Raw genomic sequence first — 16576 nt, forward strand, 5'->3', positions numbered from 1 at the left:
CTCCTCTTTCTTCTTCTTCTTCTTTTTCTCCTCCTCCTCCTCGTTCTTCTTCTTCTTCGACGTAGCCCCCCCCCCCTCTCTCTCTCTGTCTGCTGTATGTCTGTCTGTCTGTCTCTCTCATTTTTGTGTCGTTATCGTTATTGTTGTAATTGTTGTCACAAGGACAGATAGACTATAGACTACTAGGCAATGCTTAAAATCTTTATCCTTGACTAATACAGTTTTTGAATCTTGACTCTTGAATCTCTCCCCTCCCTCTCTCTCATCTGCCCCCCCCCCACCCCCTCTCTCTCCCTCTCCCCCCGCTATATCTCGCGCGCGTGCGCGCCTCTCGCGGGCGGGACAGAAGACAAGAGTCACACATGAACGCAGTACCAGTTGCAGCCAGCGAGAAGGTGTGTCAAATAACAGGCTTCAGTACGCATCGATCTCGCGGCGTCAGTGTGAGAATCACGTGCTGAGATCTTTGATGACGTCACAGTTGATCCGCAGCGCCATTGGGCCTTATAAAACGTTCCCACAGAAGAATCGAACAGTCAGTCTCTCTCTGATCAGCCACCGTACCGTGCCGTACCGGCAAGAGGAGGGCGATACCGTGAAGTGTAAGTGTTGTTTCTGTTATCCCCTCCTCCCCCCCCCTCTCTCTCTCTCTCTCTCTCTCTCTCTCATCATCATCCTCATCATCATCATCACTATCATCATCATCATCATGACCTCTCTCTCTCATATTGCATTTTTATATTATTATATTTATATACATTTTTGTCTTTGTGTTATGATTATGTACCTGTAGATGTTTACTGTGCATTTGAGTGTATTTGAATGTCACAGTTTTTAATTCTATATCCTTTTGATATCCTGTGAGCATTTTGATTTCATTTCTCTTTGCCCTGAGGGCTGGATGTAAAAAAGCATGTGCATGCTTAATCCACTTCCCTCATTATAAAATGTTCGTTCTCTCTCTCTCTCTAAATTCTCTCTCACTCTCTCTCCATATGTATATACGAGTATATATGTATATATATATATATATATATATATATATATATATATATATATATATATATATATATATAAATATGTGTGTGTGTATGTGTGTGTGTGTGTGTGTGTGTGTGTAAACACAGAAAGAGTATTTACATACACACACACACATATATATATATATATATATATATATGTGTGTGTGTGTGTGTGTGTGTGTGTGTGTGTGTGTGTGTGGAGAGAGAGGAGGGAGAGAGAGAGAGAGAGAGAGAGAAAGCATTTGAGCAATATATCAGTGGAGAAAAACAAGTGCATGTAATAACTAAACAACCCTCCTCCCATTATTTCAAAACAACATCGCAAAACATTAAACGGGGAAAATATCAAATAGAAACTGTTCGAAGACTGCGGCAATGGGGCCATTTGAACTCTATCTACGGGAGAGAACCAATGGTATGCCTGACATGACTGCAGTTTCGTCCCCTGTGGACCCCTCAGATACTCATTGGCAGTGATAGAACACCTCGTAAACAATTTATCTTTCCACTCTCTCTCTCTCTCTGTGTAAGTATCATGAAAAAATTCGAAAGAAATGCTTTATTTTCAACGGAGAACATGAACCTTACCAGTACGCTTTAGATAGATGATGAAGTAAGAATAAGATCACTAGCGAAATTTATCGACCTCGCTTGTGATTGTCGGAAAAAGAAATTATCTTCAGGAGCCTCATAGTTATTGAAAAAAAACACTGTTACCCTGATGCCAGTTCCACAGTTTTTAATTCTGAATGACTTTGTAGAAAGCTGGATGGTTGAGCTTTTTAAAAAATGTTCCTTTTTAATCTTAACAATATGTTGTATTTTATGATTTTGTTTTTGTTTGTTGGTTTTTTTTTGTTTTTTTTAATTTTACTCTTAGCAATGTGTCAATTTCTCTGTACATTTTTGTTATTCTTTTGTTCATACATTGTCCCCCTTGCCAAAGGATAGTATTGTAAATGGCAATAAAACAATGTCCGTGTCTGTCCGTGTCCGTCTCTGTCTGTCTGTCTCTCTCTCTAGATATATATATATATATATATATAGATATGTAGCCATGTACCCAAGTGGTTTATTAGGGTATATATATATACACACATATATATATAAATATAGATATTGACTAGACACTTCTCTTCCTCTCTCTCTCTCTCTAATTTAGGTTAGGGATGTCAGGATTTGCAATACGGATCGCTCCAGATGCAGAACTGTCAGTGCGAATGTTTTAGTTTGACGTTCATGTCGTAGATCCCAACTTGAGAAAAATAAGTAATTTTTTTTTATTTTAAATAATTTGTTGGCCAGCACTAACAAGTTTACATCGAATGTTTATGAAACCGAACAACAACAACAAATATCCCACTCTTTTTATTCACCACCTATCAATGTCGTCAATTAGTAGTAATGACGTACATATTTGTTCCATTGTTTTTGTATCAAGCTTTCAGACTTAGAATAATCGTTTCTTTGTGGAATTAATGTAATTAATTTATGTTTTGTTATCTAAGTTTATGCTTGTTTCCTTTCATTATTTCACTTAGGTGTGCAATGTTCATGTGAACCCCTTCACTTTGGGCTGAGGTCTATATGTGAATAACCATCCTCTCTCTCTCTCTCTGTTTGCAATGTATTTCTTCTTCTTCGTTCGTTGTTTCTTTTCTTCTCTACCTCCGAATGCATGTCTTATAACCAAACAGTTGGTATGGCTATTGTAACTGATTTTATTGTGAGTACAGTGCCTAACGTGTCCCATATTTGTATCAGTTACATGAAATACGTAACATTTTCATGTACTACCTCGGGGGTTTCCTGAAACAAACATGTCTTGTCTTATCTTGTATTGTCTTGTCTTCCTTTCCTCGCCATCTTTGTCACAGAAAGTATCCTTACATAAAACCTTGCCTTGGGGTGATGGCCTAGAGGTAACGCGTCCGCCTTGTGTATGAAAAGACAAAAGTTCCAAACTTTTTTTGTGTTTTTTTCATTGTCCTGATTCTGTTGTGCAGCCAGGAACCACAATGAAGCTTCTGAGCATCGTCTGTGTGAGTCTGGCAGGGCTGTTGCTGCAGCCAGCCGCCGTGTGGGGTCAGGCCTTGACTTACGACGAGTCCCTGCTCCGGAAATACGCCGAGGCCTCCCAGCACCTGAGGAACGGGCTTTGGAGAGACCAGGATGTTCTATGGGCTGAGATTACCTCCGTCATTAATGTAGGTGGCTAGGTTCACACGCGTTCGTCTGCACCTCGTGCGGGTGGGGGTGAAGGGAGAGAGGTGTGGGAGGCGTGAATGGGGGGGACGGGGGGGCAGGGGGGGGGGGCGAAGAAAAGCACGCACAGTTTCAGTTTCTCAAGAGGCGTCACTTGCGTTCGTACGCGCTACACCCCTTCTTTGTAGGCAGATGCCTGACCAGCAGCATAACCCAACGCGCTTGTCTGGCCTTGAGTGCATGCATCTCTCTCTCTCTCTCTCTCCATCTATATGCGTACCTATCAGAGATAACTTCTTTATTTCTTTTAAAGAATTTTGCCAGATGACAATATTTATGTTGCCATGGGTTCTGTTAAAGTGCGCCAAGTGCTGCACGCGGGACCTCGGTTTATCGTCTCATCCGAATGACTGGACGCGCAGTTTTTTCATTTCAACCTTGGGAGAAAGGGCTAAAGCGGGATTCGAACCCAGACCCTCACGGACACTGTATGTGCAGATAAGAGACATAACCATTCTGCCACCTTACTCCCAAGCACGCAAAATCACAAGCAAACTCAACATGCGAACACACACACACACACAAACCACCACTATTGTTCTCCTCCTCCTCCTCCTCATCATCACGATATGCGCCAGGTTCACAGGAAACGCAGGTTGTGAACGACAACATTAGGGATTAGGCAAACGCTGCTCTTGATGGTGATGGTAATGGTGATAATGATGGTGAGGGTGATAGTGATTGTGGTGATAGTGATAGTGATAGTGGTGGTGATGAATGTGATAGTGATGGTTGTGGTGGTGAGTGATAGTGATGGGGTGATGGTGGTGGTGATAGTGATGTCGATAGTGATGGTGATATTGGTGAATGTGATAGTGGTGATAGTGGTGATGATGATAGCGATAGTGGTGATAGTGATGGTAATGGTGATAGCGATGGTGATAATGGCGGTAGTGATAGTAATAGTGATGCTGGTAGTGATAGTGATGGCGATAGGGATAATGATGGTGATAGTGATGGTGGTGGTGACGACAGTGACCAAGATAGTATTGCTGCTGCTGCTGCTGTTGCTGCTGCTTCTGCTGCTGCTATTTAAATGATGATGCTGCTGATGATGATAATGATGCTGCTGCTGCTGTTAATGATGATGTAATGATGATAATAATGATGATAATGGTGATGCTGATGACCGCCCTGTTCCCAGGAAAAGCAGGCTGTGGAGACTTACATCAGTGACCAGATAAACGCTGCTCTCAGCTTGTTGTCTGACACCTGGGACCGTGTGTCGGACATGCACCTGGCCGCCAACAAAATCCTCAGTGAGTGTGTTCACCCAAGGAATGTGAATAGACTGGCAGGGACTTCCTGGCTCTGTCCCTGCCACACACGCACACACACACACAAACGCATGTGTGTGTGTGTGTGTCTCTGTGTGTGTGAATGTGTGTGTGTGTGTGTGTGTGTGTGCACGCGTTCGCGGGTCATTGAAGCCCTGTCTGAAAGACACAGGAAACGAGTGACGAGCGGCCTAAAGGCAACTCTCGGTCGGCTCTCCCGAGGAAGGAAAGTAGCAGAATGGTCAAAACGCTAATCTGTCAATGCAGTGTCCCTGAGGGACTGGGTTCGAAACCTGGTGCCGGCCTCTCTTCGTAGTCATTCGGATGAGACGATAAACCGAGGTCACGTGTGCAGCAAGTACCTGGCGCACTGAAAAAGAACCCATGGCAACGAGAGTGCTGTTGTCCTCTGGCAAAGTTTTGTAGAAGAAATCCACTTTGATAGGCACACACACACACACACACACACACACACACACACACCCAACATGCACTCAAGGCCTGACTAAGCGCGAAGGGTTAGGCTATAGTTCAGGCATCTGTCCAATAGATGTGGTGTAGCTGGTATGGATTTGTCCGAACGCTGTGACCACACATTGAGAAACTGAAACCGAATCTAAAATTTGACTGAAAATCGGCGCTGTATAAGTATCCGTAACAAGTGAAATGGAACGAGTCAAATGAAATCAAATCAACTCTGTACACACACTAACTACTACACGAAATGTGGAGTGATGGCCAAGATGTTACGCGTCCGCCAAGGAGAGAATCTGAGCGCGCTGGTTCCAGTCACGGTTCAGCCGCCGATATTTTCTCCCCCTTCACTAGACCTTGAGTGGTGGTCTGGACGCTAGTCATTCGGATGAGACAATAAACCGAGGTCACGCGTGCAGCATGCATTTAGCGCACGTAAAAGAACCCACGGCAACAAAAGGGTTGTTCCTGGCGAAATTCTGTAGAAAATCCACTTCGATAGGGAAAACAAACTGCGCGCAGGAAAATACAAAAAAAAGAAAAAAAAGAGGGTGGTGCTATAGTGTAGCAACGCACTCTCCCTGGGGAGAGCAGCCCGAATTTCACACAGAGAAATCTGTTGTGATAAAAAGAATTACAAATACAAAACGCTTTTATAAGCTTCTGGTTGCTGTGCTGAGTTCAGTTCAGTTACTCAAGGAGGCGTCACTGCGTTCGGACATATCCATATACGTTACACCACATCTGCTAAGCAGATGCCTGACCAGTAGCGTAACCAAACGCGCTTAGCGAGGCCGTAAGGGGGAAAAAAGAAGGGAAAGAAAGAAAGAGAGAAAGAGCATAAACAAATGAATGGATACACCATTGAATTAATGAAATAAATGAATATTAAACAAATATATAAATAAAAGTAAGCAGACGGACAAAGAAATAAAATGCGGATAGAAATAAATCAATAAAATAATGATGATGATGATGATGACGACAACGACGACAACAACAACAAAAATAATAATAGTGGTAGTAGGAGTAGTAATAGGCAATAATGATGAAATAAACAAATGTAAAACACACACACACACAAACGCACACATACACGCACATACATGCACACACACACACACAGAGAAATTTTGCAGTGCTGAATGTTTCATCAATGCTTGTTGGCTGCGTTGTACTGAATGATTTTTTGTTTTTGAAACCCCAGATCAGATAAAATCAAATCCATCGTCAACATAAAAGAAGATAAGACAAGATAACAATTTCGTTGGCTGTAAATGCAATAATAATAATAATAAAGAATGTCTAAAGCGTCTTTCGTGCAGAAACTAACAGCAAGTCCCATGACGCTGGTTGAGGCCTCTCATCCTTACAACGATGCCTCAAGAACTTTAGAATTTCCATTGTCTGAAAATGCACTGAAAAAAAAAATGTCTGAAGCGTCTTTCGTGCTGACTACTTACGGCAGCTCCCATGACGCTGGCTGAGGCTTCCAATCCTTACGTCGGCTCAGAGCCCCAGTACAACAAGGTGGTGCTGGACCACGGCATGGGGTACGACCCGATCACGGGCAAGGTGGCCATCACCAAGACTGGCGTCTACATGCTGGACTTCAAACTGCAGACGGAAGACAATAGGGGCTGCAACAGCGACATCATCATCCTCAATTCCGCGGGGTTTGCCAAGCACCTGATTAACACATACCACGGTGAGCTTGGCGAGGGTGGTTGTGTTTGTTTGTCTGTTTGTTTGCAGCATGAATTCGCTCGTTTAATTCTTCGTTTATTTGGGCCGGGGTGGGTGGGGTGTGTGTGTGTGTGTGTGTGTGTGTGTGGGGGTTGGGGTTGTTTGTTTATTTCGGGGTGGGTGGGAGGGCGCGGAGGGTGAGGGGTGGGGTGGATGGGTGGTAGTGGTGGTGGGGACGGCTGAAAGGCGAGTGAGAGGTTTTTGGGTGGTTGGGTGGGGTGGGGGTGGGGGAAACGGGAGAAGGCAATGTGTGTGTGTGTGTGTGTGTGTGTGTGTGTGTGTGTGTCTGTGTGTGCGCGCGCGTGCTAAATACGATATCAGTGGTATATTCTTCGTTCATCTTCAATTTACAGAGCAATGTCGATGATTGATCGATCCAAGTGAATTAAGAAAACGAAACAAAAACAAAATGCTGTTCCGGACATTTTTGGACGAATTTGTTTACTTCGTGAAGGTATTGCTGACAACTACAGTGACGATGATGACGGCGATGTTAAAGATGATGATATTGTTGATAACGAAGATGGTGATAATGAAGAAGATGATGATGATAACGGTGATAGCAATGAAAAAGAAGAAGGTGATGACGATAACGATGCTGCTGCTGTTTGATGACAACGACGACGACGACGATCTATCTATGTATCTATCTATATGTGTGTCTTGTTGACTTGTTAAGGTTTTAGTTGACAGTTAAAAAAAAAAAAGGATTCTGACTCTGATTGCCATTCCAATTCTAAACAACAACGGCAACGACAACCCGGCAGACTGGGAGGTCAGTCCTTACTTCTGCATGCTTAGCCTGGAGGTCGGAGACGAGGTGCAGTTCTTCACATTCGACGATTCCAACAGTTACTACTCCTCCAGCGCAGTCACAAGCGGACCAGCCACGCAGTTCAACCTGCGCTACCTAGGATAGGACATCTCCGGACAGGGCTTCATACAATGAGACAAGACAAGGCAGGAACAGAACAGGACAGGAACAGTACAGGATAAGTTAGATTAGATAAGTCAAGACAGGAGAGGACAGGGGGACAGTGCGTGATAGATTAGACAATAAAGGACAAGACAGGAAAAAACCAAAACAACAAAACAGGACAGTACAGGGTAAATTGGACAAGACAAGACAAGACAAGACAAGACACGAAAAACAGTTCAGGACAGTACAGGATCAGATGGACAATACAATACAAGACAAGACAAGACATGGCAGTACATGATAAACTGGACAAGATAGGACAAGAGAAGAGAAGACACGACAGGACGGTACAGGGTAAATTGGACAAGACAAGACAAGACAAGACAAGACACGAAAAACAGTTCAGGACAGTACAGGATCAAATGGACAAGGCAAGACAAGACAAGACAAGACAGGGAGGACGAGACAGGACAAGAAGGACAGAACAAGACAGTACAGGATCAATTAGAAAAGACAAGACAGGACAGAACGGTACAGGTTCAATTAGACAAGACAAGACATGAAAGACAGGACAGGACGGTACAAGATCAATAAGACAAGACAAGACATGAAAGACAGGACAGGACGGTACACGATCAATAAGACAAGACAAGACAGGAAGGACAAGACCAGACAAGGAGGACAAGACAAGACAAAACAGGGAGGACAAGACCAGACAAGACAAGACAGGGAACACAAGACAAGACAAGACAAGACAAGACAAGGAGGACGAGACTGAACAAGGGGGACAGAACAAGACAGCACAGCAATGTTAAAGTTTACCACGGACACACAGACTACACACACAGACAACCGAACACAGGGTTAAAACATAGACTCACTTTGTTTACACAAGTGAGTCAATAAAAACAAAAATGTCATGAAATGAAAAGAAAATATAACTACATACAGTTTTAATGACAAGAAAAAAAAGTTTCTTTCGCTCTTTAGTTTAACGTCTTTTCACTGTAAGTGGTATTAGACGAGGGAAGGAAAAAAATCGAGTGGGAGGAGGGGGAGGGGGGGGGGGATTACTGTGTACGCATACGTGTAAGTGAAAGTGTGTGTGTGTGTGTGAAAATTATTGATTTAAGTTTTGTTTAAAAAATAAACAAAAAATCATAACAATATAGCATATTTCTAATGAAAAACTAACACCTATAACAGCGAACCAACTGGACTGTTTAACAAGGAGTTGAAAAAGTCATGCATTAGCAATGGACTGCTGAAGATTGTCAACACTGAAGATGATTTCAGTTCAGGGATTTGAGACTTTAACATATCGCAAGTTGGTATATGATCGGCTGTTAAGTGAGCACCACAGATGCAAGAAACATTACTGACATATTTTGTCCTGAAACAATTCATTTTCCATCTGCAGATTAGAGAAATGATTTGCCTCTTATGAAAATCATTATGGTAATGTTTTCCCATGAAAAAAAGTATCTCTACACTGATTGATTGTGTGTAGACTGTTTATTAATGAGAATCATGATACCAACTAGATTTCATGTGATAATCTTGCTGGAAAATATTGTCCCCTCCCCTTTATTTTCATTATGTATATGGATAAAGAAATTCATATATTGAGAAAACAGCCTATATTTATCTCTAGACCTGTGTAATATGTATGGGTTGAAATAAGACAACTATCTGTCATGTATGTTTTATATCATATAACAACTATGTGTCATATATGTTTTATATCATATGGCAACTACCTGTCATGTTATGTTTTATATCACAAATCAACATCAGCAGCAACAGCAGCAACAACTTTTATTTCAGTCATGATACATGTGTGCCGTGTTACAGAATCTGAAGAAAATAACAAAAAATAAATCATAGTCGATAATCAGATTGTGTTGTTCTTTAAACATGCGTGCGCAGGAGAGAGAGAGAGAGAGGGGGGGGGGAGGGAGAGGGAGAGAGATTGATTGATGAATTATTGTCAAAAGCATTTGCAGCCATTTTGACAAGGGGGGATTACAGGGAGACAGGGAGATAAAGGGGAGATAGAGAGAGAGAGAGAGAGAGAGAGAGAGAAAGAGAGAGAGAGAGCATAGCGTACAAGTGTCCCAAATGGAGCGGTGGCCATATGGTCAATGAGAATCCCACGGGTTCGAATCCTATTTCACTCTCTCCCCCCTTCTCTCTTTCTCCATCTCTCTCCCCATCTCTTTCACCCCCTCTCCCTCCCCCCTCTCTGTCCCTCTCTCCCCCCCTCTTTCTCTCCCTCCATTTCTCCCCCTCTCTCCTTCCATCTCTCTCTCCCCTGTCTCTCTCCCTCCATCTCTCTCTTTCCTCTCTCTCTGCCCCCCCCTCTCTCTGCCCCTCCATCTCTCTCTCTCCCTCTTTCTCCCCCCCCCTCTCTCTCTGTCCCTCCCCCTCTCTCTCCCTATCTCTTTCTTTCTCTCTCCCTCTCCCCCCTCTCTCCCTCCCTCTCTCTCTCTGATGGATGTGCGTGAATTGTCCTTACCTATCAACACACACATCAGTTCTGTTTGTTGAGCTTTTTATAAAACAAGCAGACAAACAACCAACCAACCAAACAAACAAACGTCCCCCCCAAAAAAACCCCCACAAAACAACAACAAACAACCCCCCCCCTCCCTCACCTCCCTCCACCCCCCCCAACCCCACACACAAACAACAACAAAAATAACAATGTCACAACCCGAAAGGGATTGCCCATATAACCCCCACCCCTTCCCAGACTAACTAACGCCCCAACAACACAAACACAGAAACACAGAAGAGTTCAGCTCGTTGTTTTACTGTGGTCATGTAAAAATATGTATTCGTGACAAAATCAAAGCACAGGCAATCAAATAAATACCCCCCCTCCCCCCATTCCAACCACAGCACAATTGTACTACAGTCGCAGACAACTGCAGCACCAGTTTCAGTTCAACGATGTTCAGGACTAGAACTCACCCCGACGGCTGAAGACTGATGGCTCCTGCAGATTCGATGGCCGAAGCTGGTTGGGGCGAGAGGGACGATGGGAAAGTGGGAAAGGGTACGTTGGAAGTGTGGAGTGGGAGCAGGAGTGAGGAAGTTTTGGGAAGGACAAGGCAGAAAGGGGGCGAGGACCGTCCCAGAGTTGTCCTGGAGACTCGTCGAAGGCAGTGGCACGGAAGGGGGGGAAACAGGAAAAAATCTGTCACCAGGTAAATAGGCACACGACTGGCTCAGGGTGAAACACACACCCACACAGACCAACACCGAAGAAGAAGGATGTAACAAGGAAAACGACCCCACAACTTCACTGACGGCATCCAAAAGCACACACGCTGGAACGGTGACCCGTCTCTCCTCAAAGCTCGGCATCAACATCCCAAGGGAATCTTTCTCCCAAACTACCTAAGTTCCTGAACTTACTCAGAGTTTAAAAAAAAAATGTTCAAGAGAAGGGAGATGCCACACACATATCCCAAAATATGTACGTTGTCAAACGCGTGCTAAAGCGGACGTGCACCCTCCCCTCCCAATGCCCCACTACAGACGCCACAACACCAACAAGCCCACACAGAAATAGATTTTTACAACGCATTTAATGTATGTAATTATGTAATGGTATGAATGTATTTAAAAAAAAATTAGAAGGAACAAAACAGAAGTACTCTATTTCCTTCAACAAAGTATCCAAAGGATACTGATGGGTATGGCCACACGGTCAATTACTAAAGAAACACTTCAAGTTTACTCGGGGGAGCCTCATCTCAACCCCACTCCTACCAACATTTAAATACAGATAACCAACATTAAACACAGGTAAGCATCATTTCAGTCCAACACTTTCTCTCTCTCACTCTCCACAAGTGAGTATCATGTATATGTGCGAGTATGTGAGTGTATGCAAATATAAAGTTGACCAAGTTTCAATTATTATCACACGCACACAAATAAATAAAAATATAGGTTACTGAAGCACAAATGTCAAGAGTGAAATCTGACCAGGAGTCCCCAGGAGCAGAAAAAAGAAAAAAAATTGAAGCACTGAATTGTCTTTCCCTTTTGAATATGGAAATATCACTGTCACACATGAAAAGGTGAAATCCTTGAAGACGCTGGCGGGCTGAAGTAGTAGTCCTCCGAACCAAGCGTCAGTAGCAAAGTTGGCGGACGTCGTCAAGAGCAGACCAGCACTAACGGCAGAAAATTCGCAGAATCTGATGATAAGCGGGATGCGTCACTAACTTGGTAATTAATTCACAATGATAATGTTAATTATCCTCCATCTAAGAATTTGTTGATCAATAAAAGCAGCAAACATAATGTAGATTAACTTTTTCCCTTCCCTGATCATTCAATGAGTTCTCCCCAGATAATGCGGTGCCGACCTTGACCGCGAGGTAGGCCTACAGGCGCGTGATTTGTAAGAATGGCGTGCACGTTTGCCTATCACGTGCTCTTCTTTTGTACAGCGTTGTACTTAATCACTTTGAGCAGTGCTGTGTCGGATGGAAAAAAGGCAGAAAAGGTGAGTACTGTTGTAAGTGGAAGTCATAATATTAAATGGCTTTTATTAAATTGCATTAGGCATAGATCTACAGTCCCTCGTGCCCAGTTATTTTTAAATACCGTACTTCCCATAAAAAAGAGCTAAATGTGTGCGTGTGTGTGTATTTGTGTGTGTGTGTGTGTGTGTGTGTGTGTGTGTGAGTGTGTCTGTGTGTGTGTGTGTGTGTGTGTGCGAGCGCGCGCGTGCGTGTGTGTGTGTATGTGTGTGTGTTTGTGTGTGCGAATGTATGAGTGTATATGTATGTGAGTGTATGTGTTTGTGTGTGTGAGAGAGAGAGAGAGAGAGAGAGAGAGAGAGATGTAACAAAACAACAGCATAGAATTAGATCTATGATGTCAGACTGAATTAAAAAGAAAAGAAAAGTATCTGGTGATCCAACTTTTTCTTATCACACCAACTTACCAAGTTAAGCAAATGTTAAAAAAAAAATCAAATGTTTTATATTTTATTAACTTGAAATTTAATCTACACACACACACAACGAACGAAACATGAAAACACAGACTCACGTGATACTCTGTGAGCCAAAAATTCACAAGTTCTCTGTACATTCTCATGGACTTTTATTCAACATATAAAGTCGAATCTGTAAGCGTACGGTTGTTTGTACAAACAAAACAATAAGTCGTTTCTGTTTGCTAGACTATATATGTATGAGCATGATTGTTATTTATTTTATATGTTACAGAGATGCAGAGCCCCGAAAATGACTGACGAGGAGTACGGTACACTGATCAAGCTTTTGACATCAGTTCCTGCGACTCGGAGTTACACGGACCTGGACAAGCAAGAAAAAAAACTGTATTCCATGGTGAGTGTGTTGTGCAGCTTCACAGTGGGAAAACAGAGAAGCCCAATTGTTGTAGTCATTATAGTATATAGTACTGAACTCAGGTGCCATAACTGACGTCGAGAGTAGTAGTAGTAGTAGTAGTAGTAGCAGCAGCAGCAGCAGCAGCAGCAGTAGTTCTTGTAAGCTTAGAAGTAGTAGTAAGTCTGCAGGGCACAGTACAAGGAGAGAAAAGGTGGACAGATAAAGAGCATGGAAAACAACATTCCAGATTGGTCAGGCTTGACATGCAAAATCTTGAGGAATACAGACATATCAAAGAAATGGAAAGACCTGGTGGCAAGGCCATCTGTTGGCTCCAAATATTTATTAAACTACAGAATAGGCAACAGTAGCAGGAATCGTAAATTTTTTTAAAATAAATAATAGATATAGCTAAGCAGAATTTATAAGCAGATAGCAGTAGTTGTGGCTGCGACTAAAATGTTCCACACATTTATTTGCAGGCCAAGTACAAACGTGGGCTGACTGTGGAAGAAGTCAGCGATCCGTACCGAGGACTGAAGCTGCAGCGACTGACACGCAATGGCCTGATACTGCTTCCACCATGGGAAATTCCAAAGTGTATTGATTATTTTTATAAACAGTCTTTGGGTTATGGTTGTGCAACATTAACTGATAGAATCAGCAACCATTACTATGGCATAAGCAAAAACCATGTAGTGAAGTTTCTTAATCAGCATCCAGAACACACCAAAGTGCATCCGCAGTTTAAGAACAAGGCCCCCCTACAACCTATTTCATCAGGTCAGTACATGGAACGAAATCAAGTAGATCTAGTCGATATGAGAAAAAAAGCTGTAGAAGTTAACGGGAAACTATATATGTATGTTCTATCTGTACTTGATTGCTATAGTAGGTACCTATGGCTCACACCCATTACAGACAAGCAATCAACGACAGTAGCTAAAAAACTGATGAAAATTTACCGGCGTTTTGAAACACCAAAACATCTTCAGTGTGATAGGGGAACAGAATTTTTTGGTGCAGTAGAGCAGATGGCAAAAACTTACAACATTAATTTAATTCATAGCAGACCCTATCATCCCCAGTCACAAGGAAAAATTGAGAGGTCACACCGTTCATGGAAACATAAACTAGAGACACAAGAGGATCTGTTGAAATCAGTCACTGGGGAGGACAACTGGGTGGGAATGTTACCATATCTGGAAATCAGTTATAACAATGCACGACATGAAGCAACAAAGAAAAGTCCATATGAAGCTGTATTTCGCATGAAATCTAATGTTGTTCTAGGATTGTTTGGAGATAGACATGTTAATGATATCGATTTAGAAGGAACAAACTTTGGCAGTGAAGAAAATGGAACAGTACGAGATGATATTACAATCAACACAGAAAATGAAACAGTTTCAGAAAGAAATGAAGTGAACAGCGAAGCAGAAAATGGGGAACAGGAGGGAGTGGGTATAGTTTCAGACAATCTGATATCAGAGGTGAATAGAAACATTAAAAAAGCGGAAATTGCAATGGTAAAGCGTAACTTGGCCAAGTATCCACCAAACAAGTATAATCCGGGAGAAATAGTGTTAGTAAAGAGCGATGCAGTTGGTGCAGGCATTAAACGTAAACGACTATCATTGACCAAGAGTAGTCCGTTTATGGCAGTTGTTCAAGAACGAAAAGGTTTTGTGTACACGTTGAGTCTGTTAACTGGACCAGTTGGTAAAATTGTTAAAGTGAGTGTTGACAAAATAACATCTGTTTCACGACAGGAAGAGCTTGAAAGAAATATGAAAACTAATTGTGATAGAAGTGAGTTGTTTACAAATTTTCAGAGACTGGTGCAGATGGTGGCTAAAGAGAATTCTCCACATTCAGGTATGGAAATGTTGACTAGAAACGCTGAAATTCAAGGCTTAGAATTGGACAGTGATAACGCAGGGGGTGGAAATTGTATGTTTTATGCCATAGCACAACAGTTGAATAAAATTTTTGGAATTTCAAAATCTCATAGAGAAGTCCGAAAAGAAATCGTCAAATTCTTATCAGAAAACCCGTACCTAGGTGCAACACATTTGGCAGCATTTGTTACTTCAAACACTTTTCTAAATGGGGTAGGACAACCAGCAACAGACAACGATAAATGGAAGGCATATCTTGAGTCATTAAGCCATGATGGAACATGGGGGGATCACATAGTACTAATGGGGGCAGCTAATCTGTACCATGTCAGTGTGTCAGTTATTTCCAGTGTAGAAAACAGCGACCCCATTGTAATTGATCCAGAAGATTGTAGACCAGTGGCAACTCTACTGTTAGGCCACATAGCTGAAATGCATTACGTTACTCTACAAGCAGCAAAACAACCCACAGACACATGCAGTGAACTAAGTGCAACACTTCCATATTTACAAGAGCAATCAGAGGAAATCTCTAATACTCAAGAACAGGAGGTACATTTGTCAACACGTCGAGACGAAAGAGCTTGCTGTACATGTAAACACTCTAATTGTAAACAGCCATGGTCTTTAGATGCTTTATGTGATCATTTGTTGATTTTTATATTTGTATTAGCGACAATGCATTCAGATGAAACATTGAATAGTATACGTTTAGTCTGTAAACGTTTCCATCAATTAGTTCATACTCAAGAATTTCAGGACAAAATGTATGTAGAATGGTTAAAAAGGGTGACTGACTGGTCGGTCAAAGATAGAGCTTACAAAGAGAAATATCTGTATTCCCGAAAGTCAGCATGTCATTTAGTTCAGTGCAAGTATTGCAATAAAGAGTTCCCTGCTGCGTCTGGTTGGCATCGTTATCCAATGGGTGCATACGCATTCTATGATACAGATGATGATTACTGTTCTGAGGTTTGCAAGGAATCAGATGCAGACACTAGGAAAAATATGTAATCAATGTTACTGAGATATTTCTATCACCCGCATAGTCTATGGAGCGGAGTGATATTGTTTTTGTCGTGTAAGTGGCTGGATGTGTATGTATGTATTGTATATGTGTGTTTGTTTGTTTGTTAACAACATATCGCCATAAAGGACTCAAGATAGAAAGATGAAACTTGGCACAGGTATAGATTAGGTACCGTAGATGTGCCTTTTGGGGGTTAAAACAAGGTCCAATTGACCAAACAGTTGCATAGTTATGAATTATGAATTAGTTATTTCATTTACTCTCGCCAATTACCAGCCTATGAACCAGCCTTCTTGGCCCCTTAAGGGCCCCGCAATGGGTCCTCTTAGCCCGTCTCGGCCCCTTAAGGGCCCCGCAATGGGTCCTAAAGTTGTGTTGATGGGGCAGTTCTTTAATTGCTTACATGGAACAGGTATATGCCTGCTGCTTGATGTGGTACCGGTATGTTTCACAGTGTATGATACAGTTATATGGTGTGGAAGGTTTAATAAACATAGATTGCCTGTTTGAAACATTGCTTTCTGTTGAGACTACCTGCTTGCCTTGATACTCTATTTGAAT

General features: G+C 42.3%; 1 protein-coding gene across 1 annotated transcript; it reads left to right on the forward strand.

The window, feature by feature from the left end:
- Window positions 1-464: 464 nt before the first annotated feature.
- On the forward strand, window positions 465-9559 carry LOC143288059 (uncharacterized). Its single transcript, XM_076596326.1, has 5 exons — window positions 465-602; window positions 3029-3229; window positions 4432-4546; window positions 6507-6746; window positions 7552-9559. Exons 2-5 carry the CDS (start codon window positions 3041-3043, stop codon window positions 7701-7703), a joined length of 696 nt encoding a protein of 231 aa, XP_076452441.1. The 5' UTR covers window positions 465-602; window positions 3029-3040; the 3' UTR covers window positions 7704-9559.
- The last annotated feature ends 7017 nt before the right edge of the window (window positions 9560-16576 follow it).

The sequence above is a fragment of the Babylonia areolata genome, chromosome 12 (assembly GCF_041734735.1).
Source record: "Babylonia areolata isolate BAREFJ2019XMU chromosome 12, ASM4173473v1, whole genome shotgun sequence".
Classification (NCBI taxonomy): Eukaryota; Metazoa; Mollusca; class Gastropoda; order Neogastropoda; family Buccinidae; genus Babylonia; species Babylonia areolata.

Bases quoted from the DNA above. Each gene is read 5' to 3' on its own strand.
- LOC143288059 (XM_076596326.1), top strand. From the start codon at position 3,041: ATGAAGCTTCTGAGCATCGTCTGTGTGAGTCTGGCAGGGCTGTTGCTG. The intron at 3,230-4,431 runs GTAGGTGGCTAG...CCCTGTTCCCAG, and splicing joins AGATTACCTCCGTCATTAAT to GAAAAGCAGGCTGTGGAGAC. The intron at 6,747-7,551 runs GTGAGCTTGGCG...ACAACCCGGCAG, and splicing joins CCTGATTAACACATACCACG to ACTGGGAGGTCAGTCCTTAC.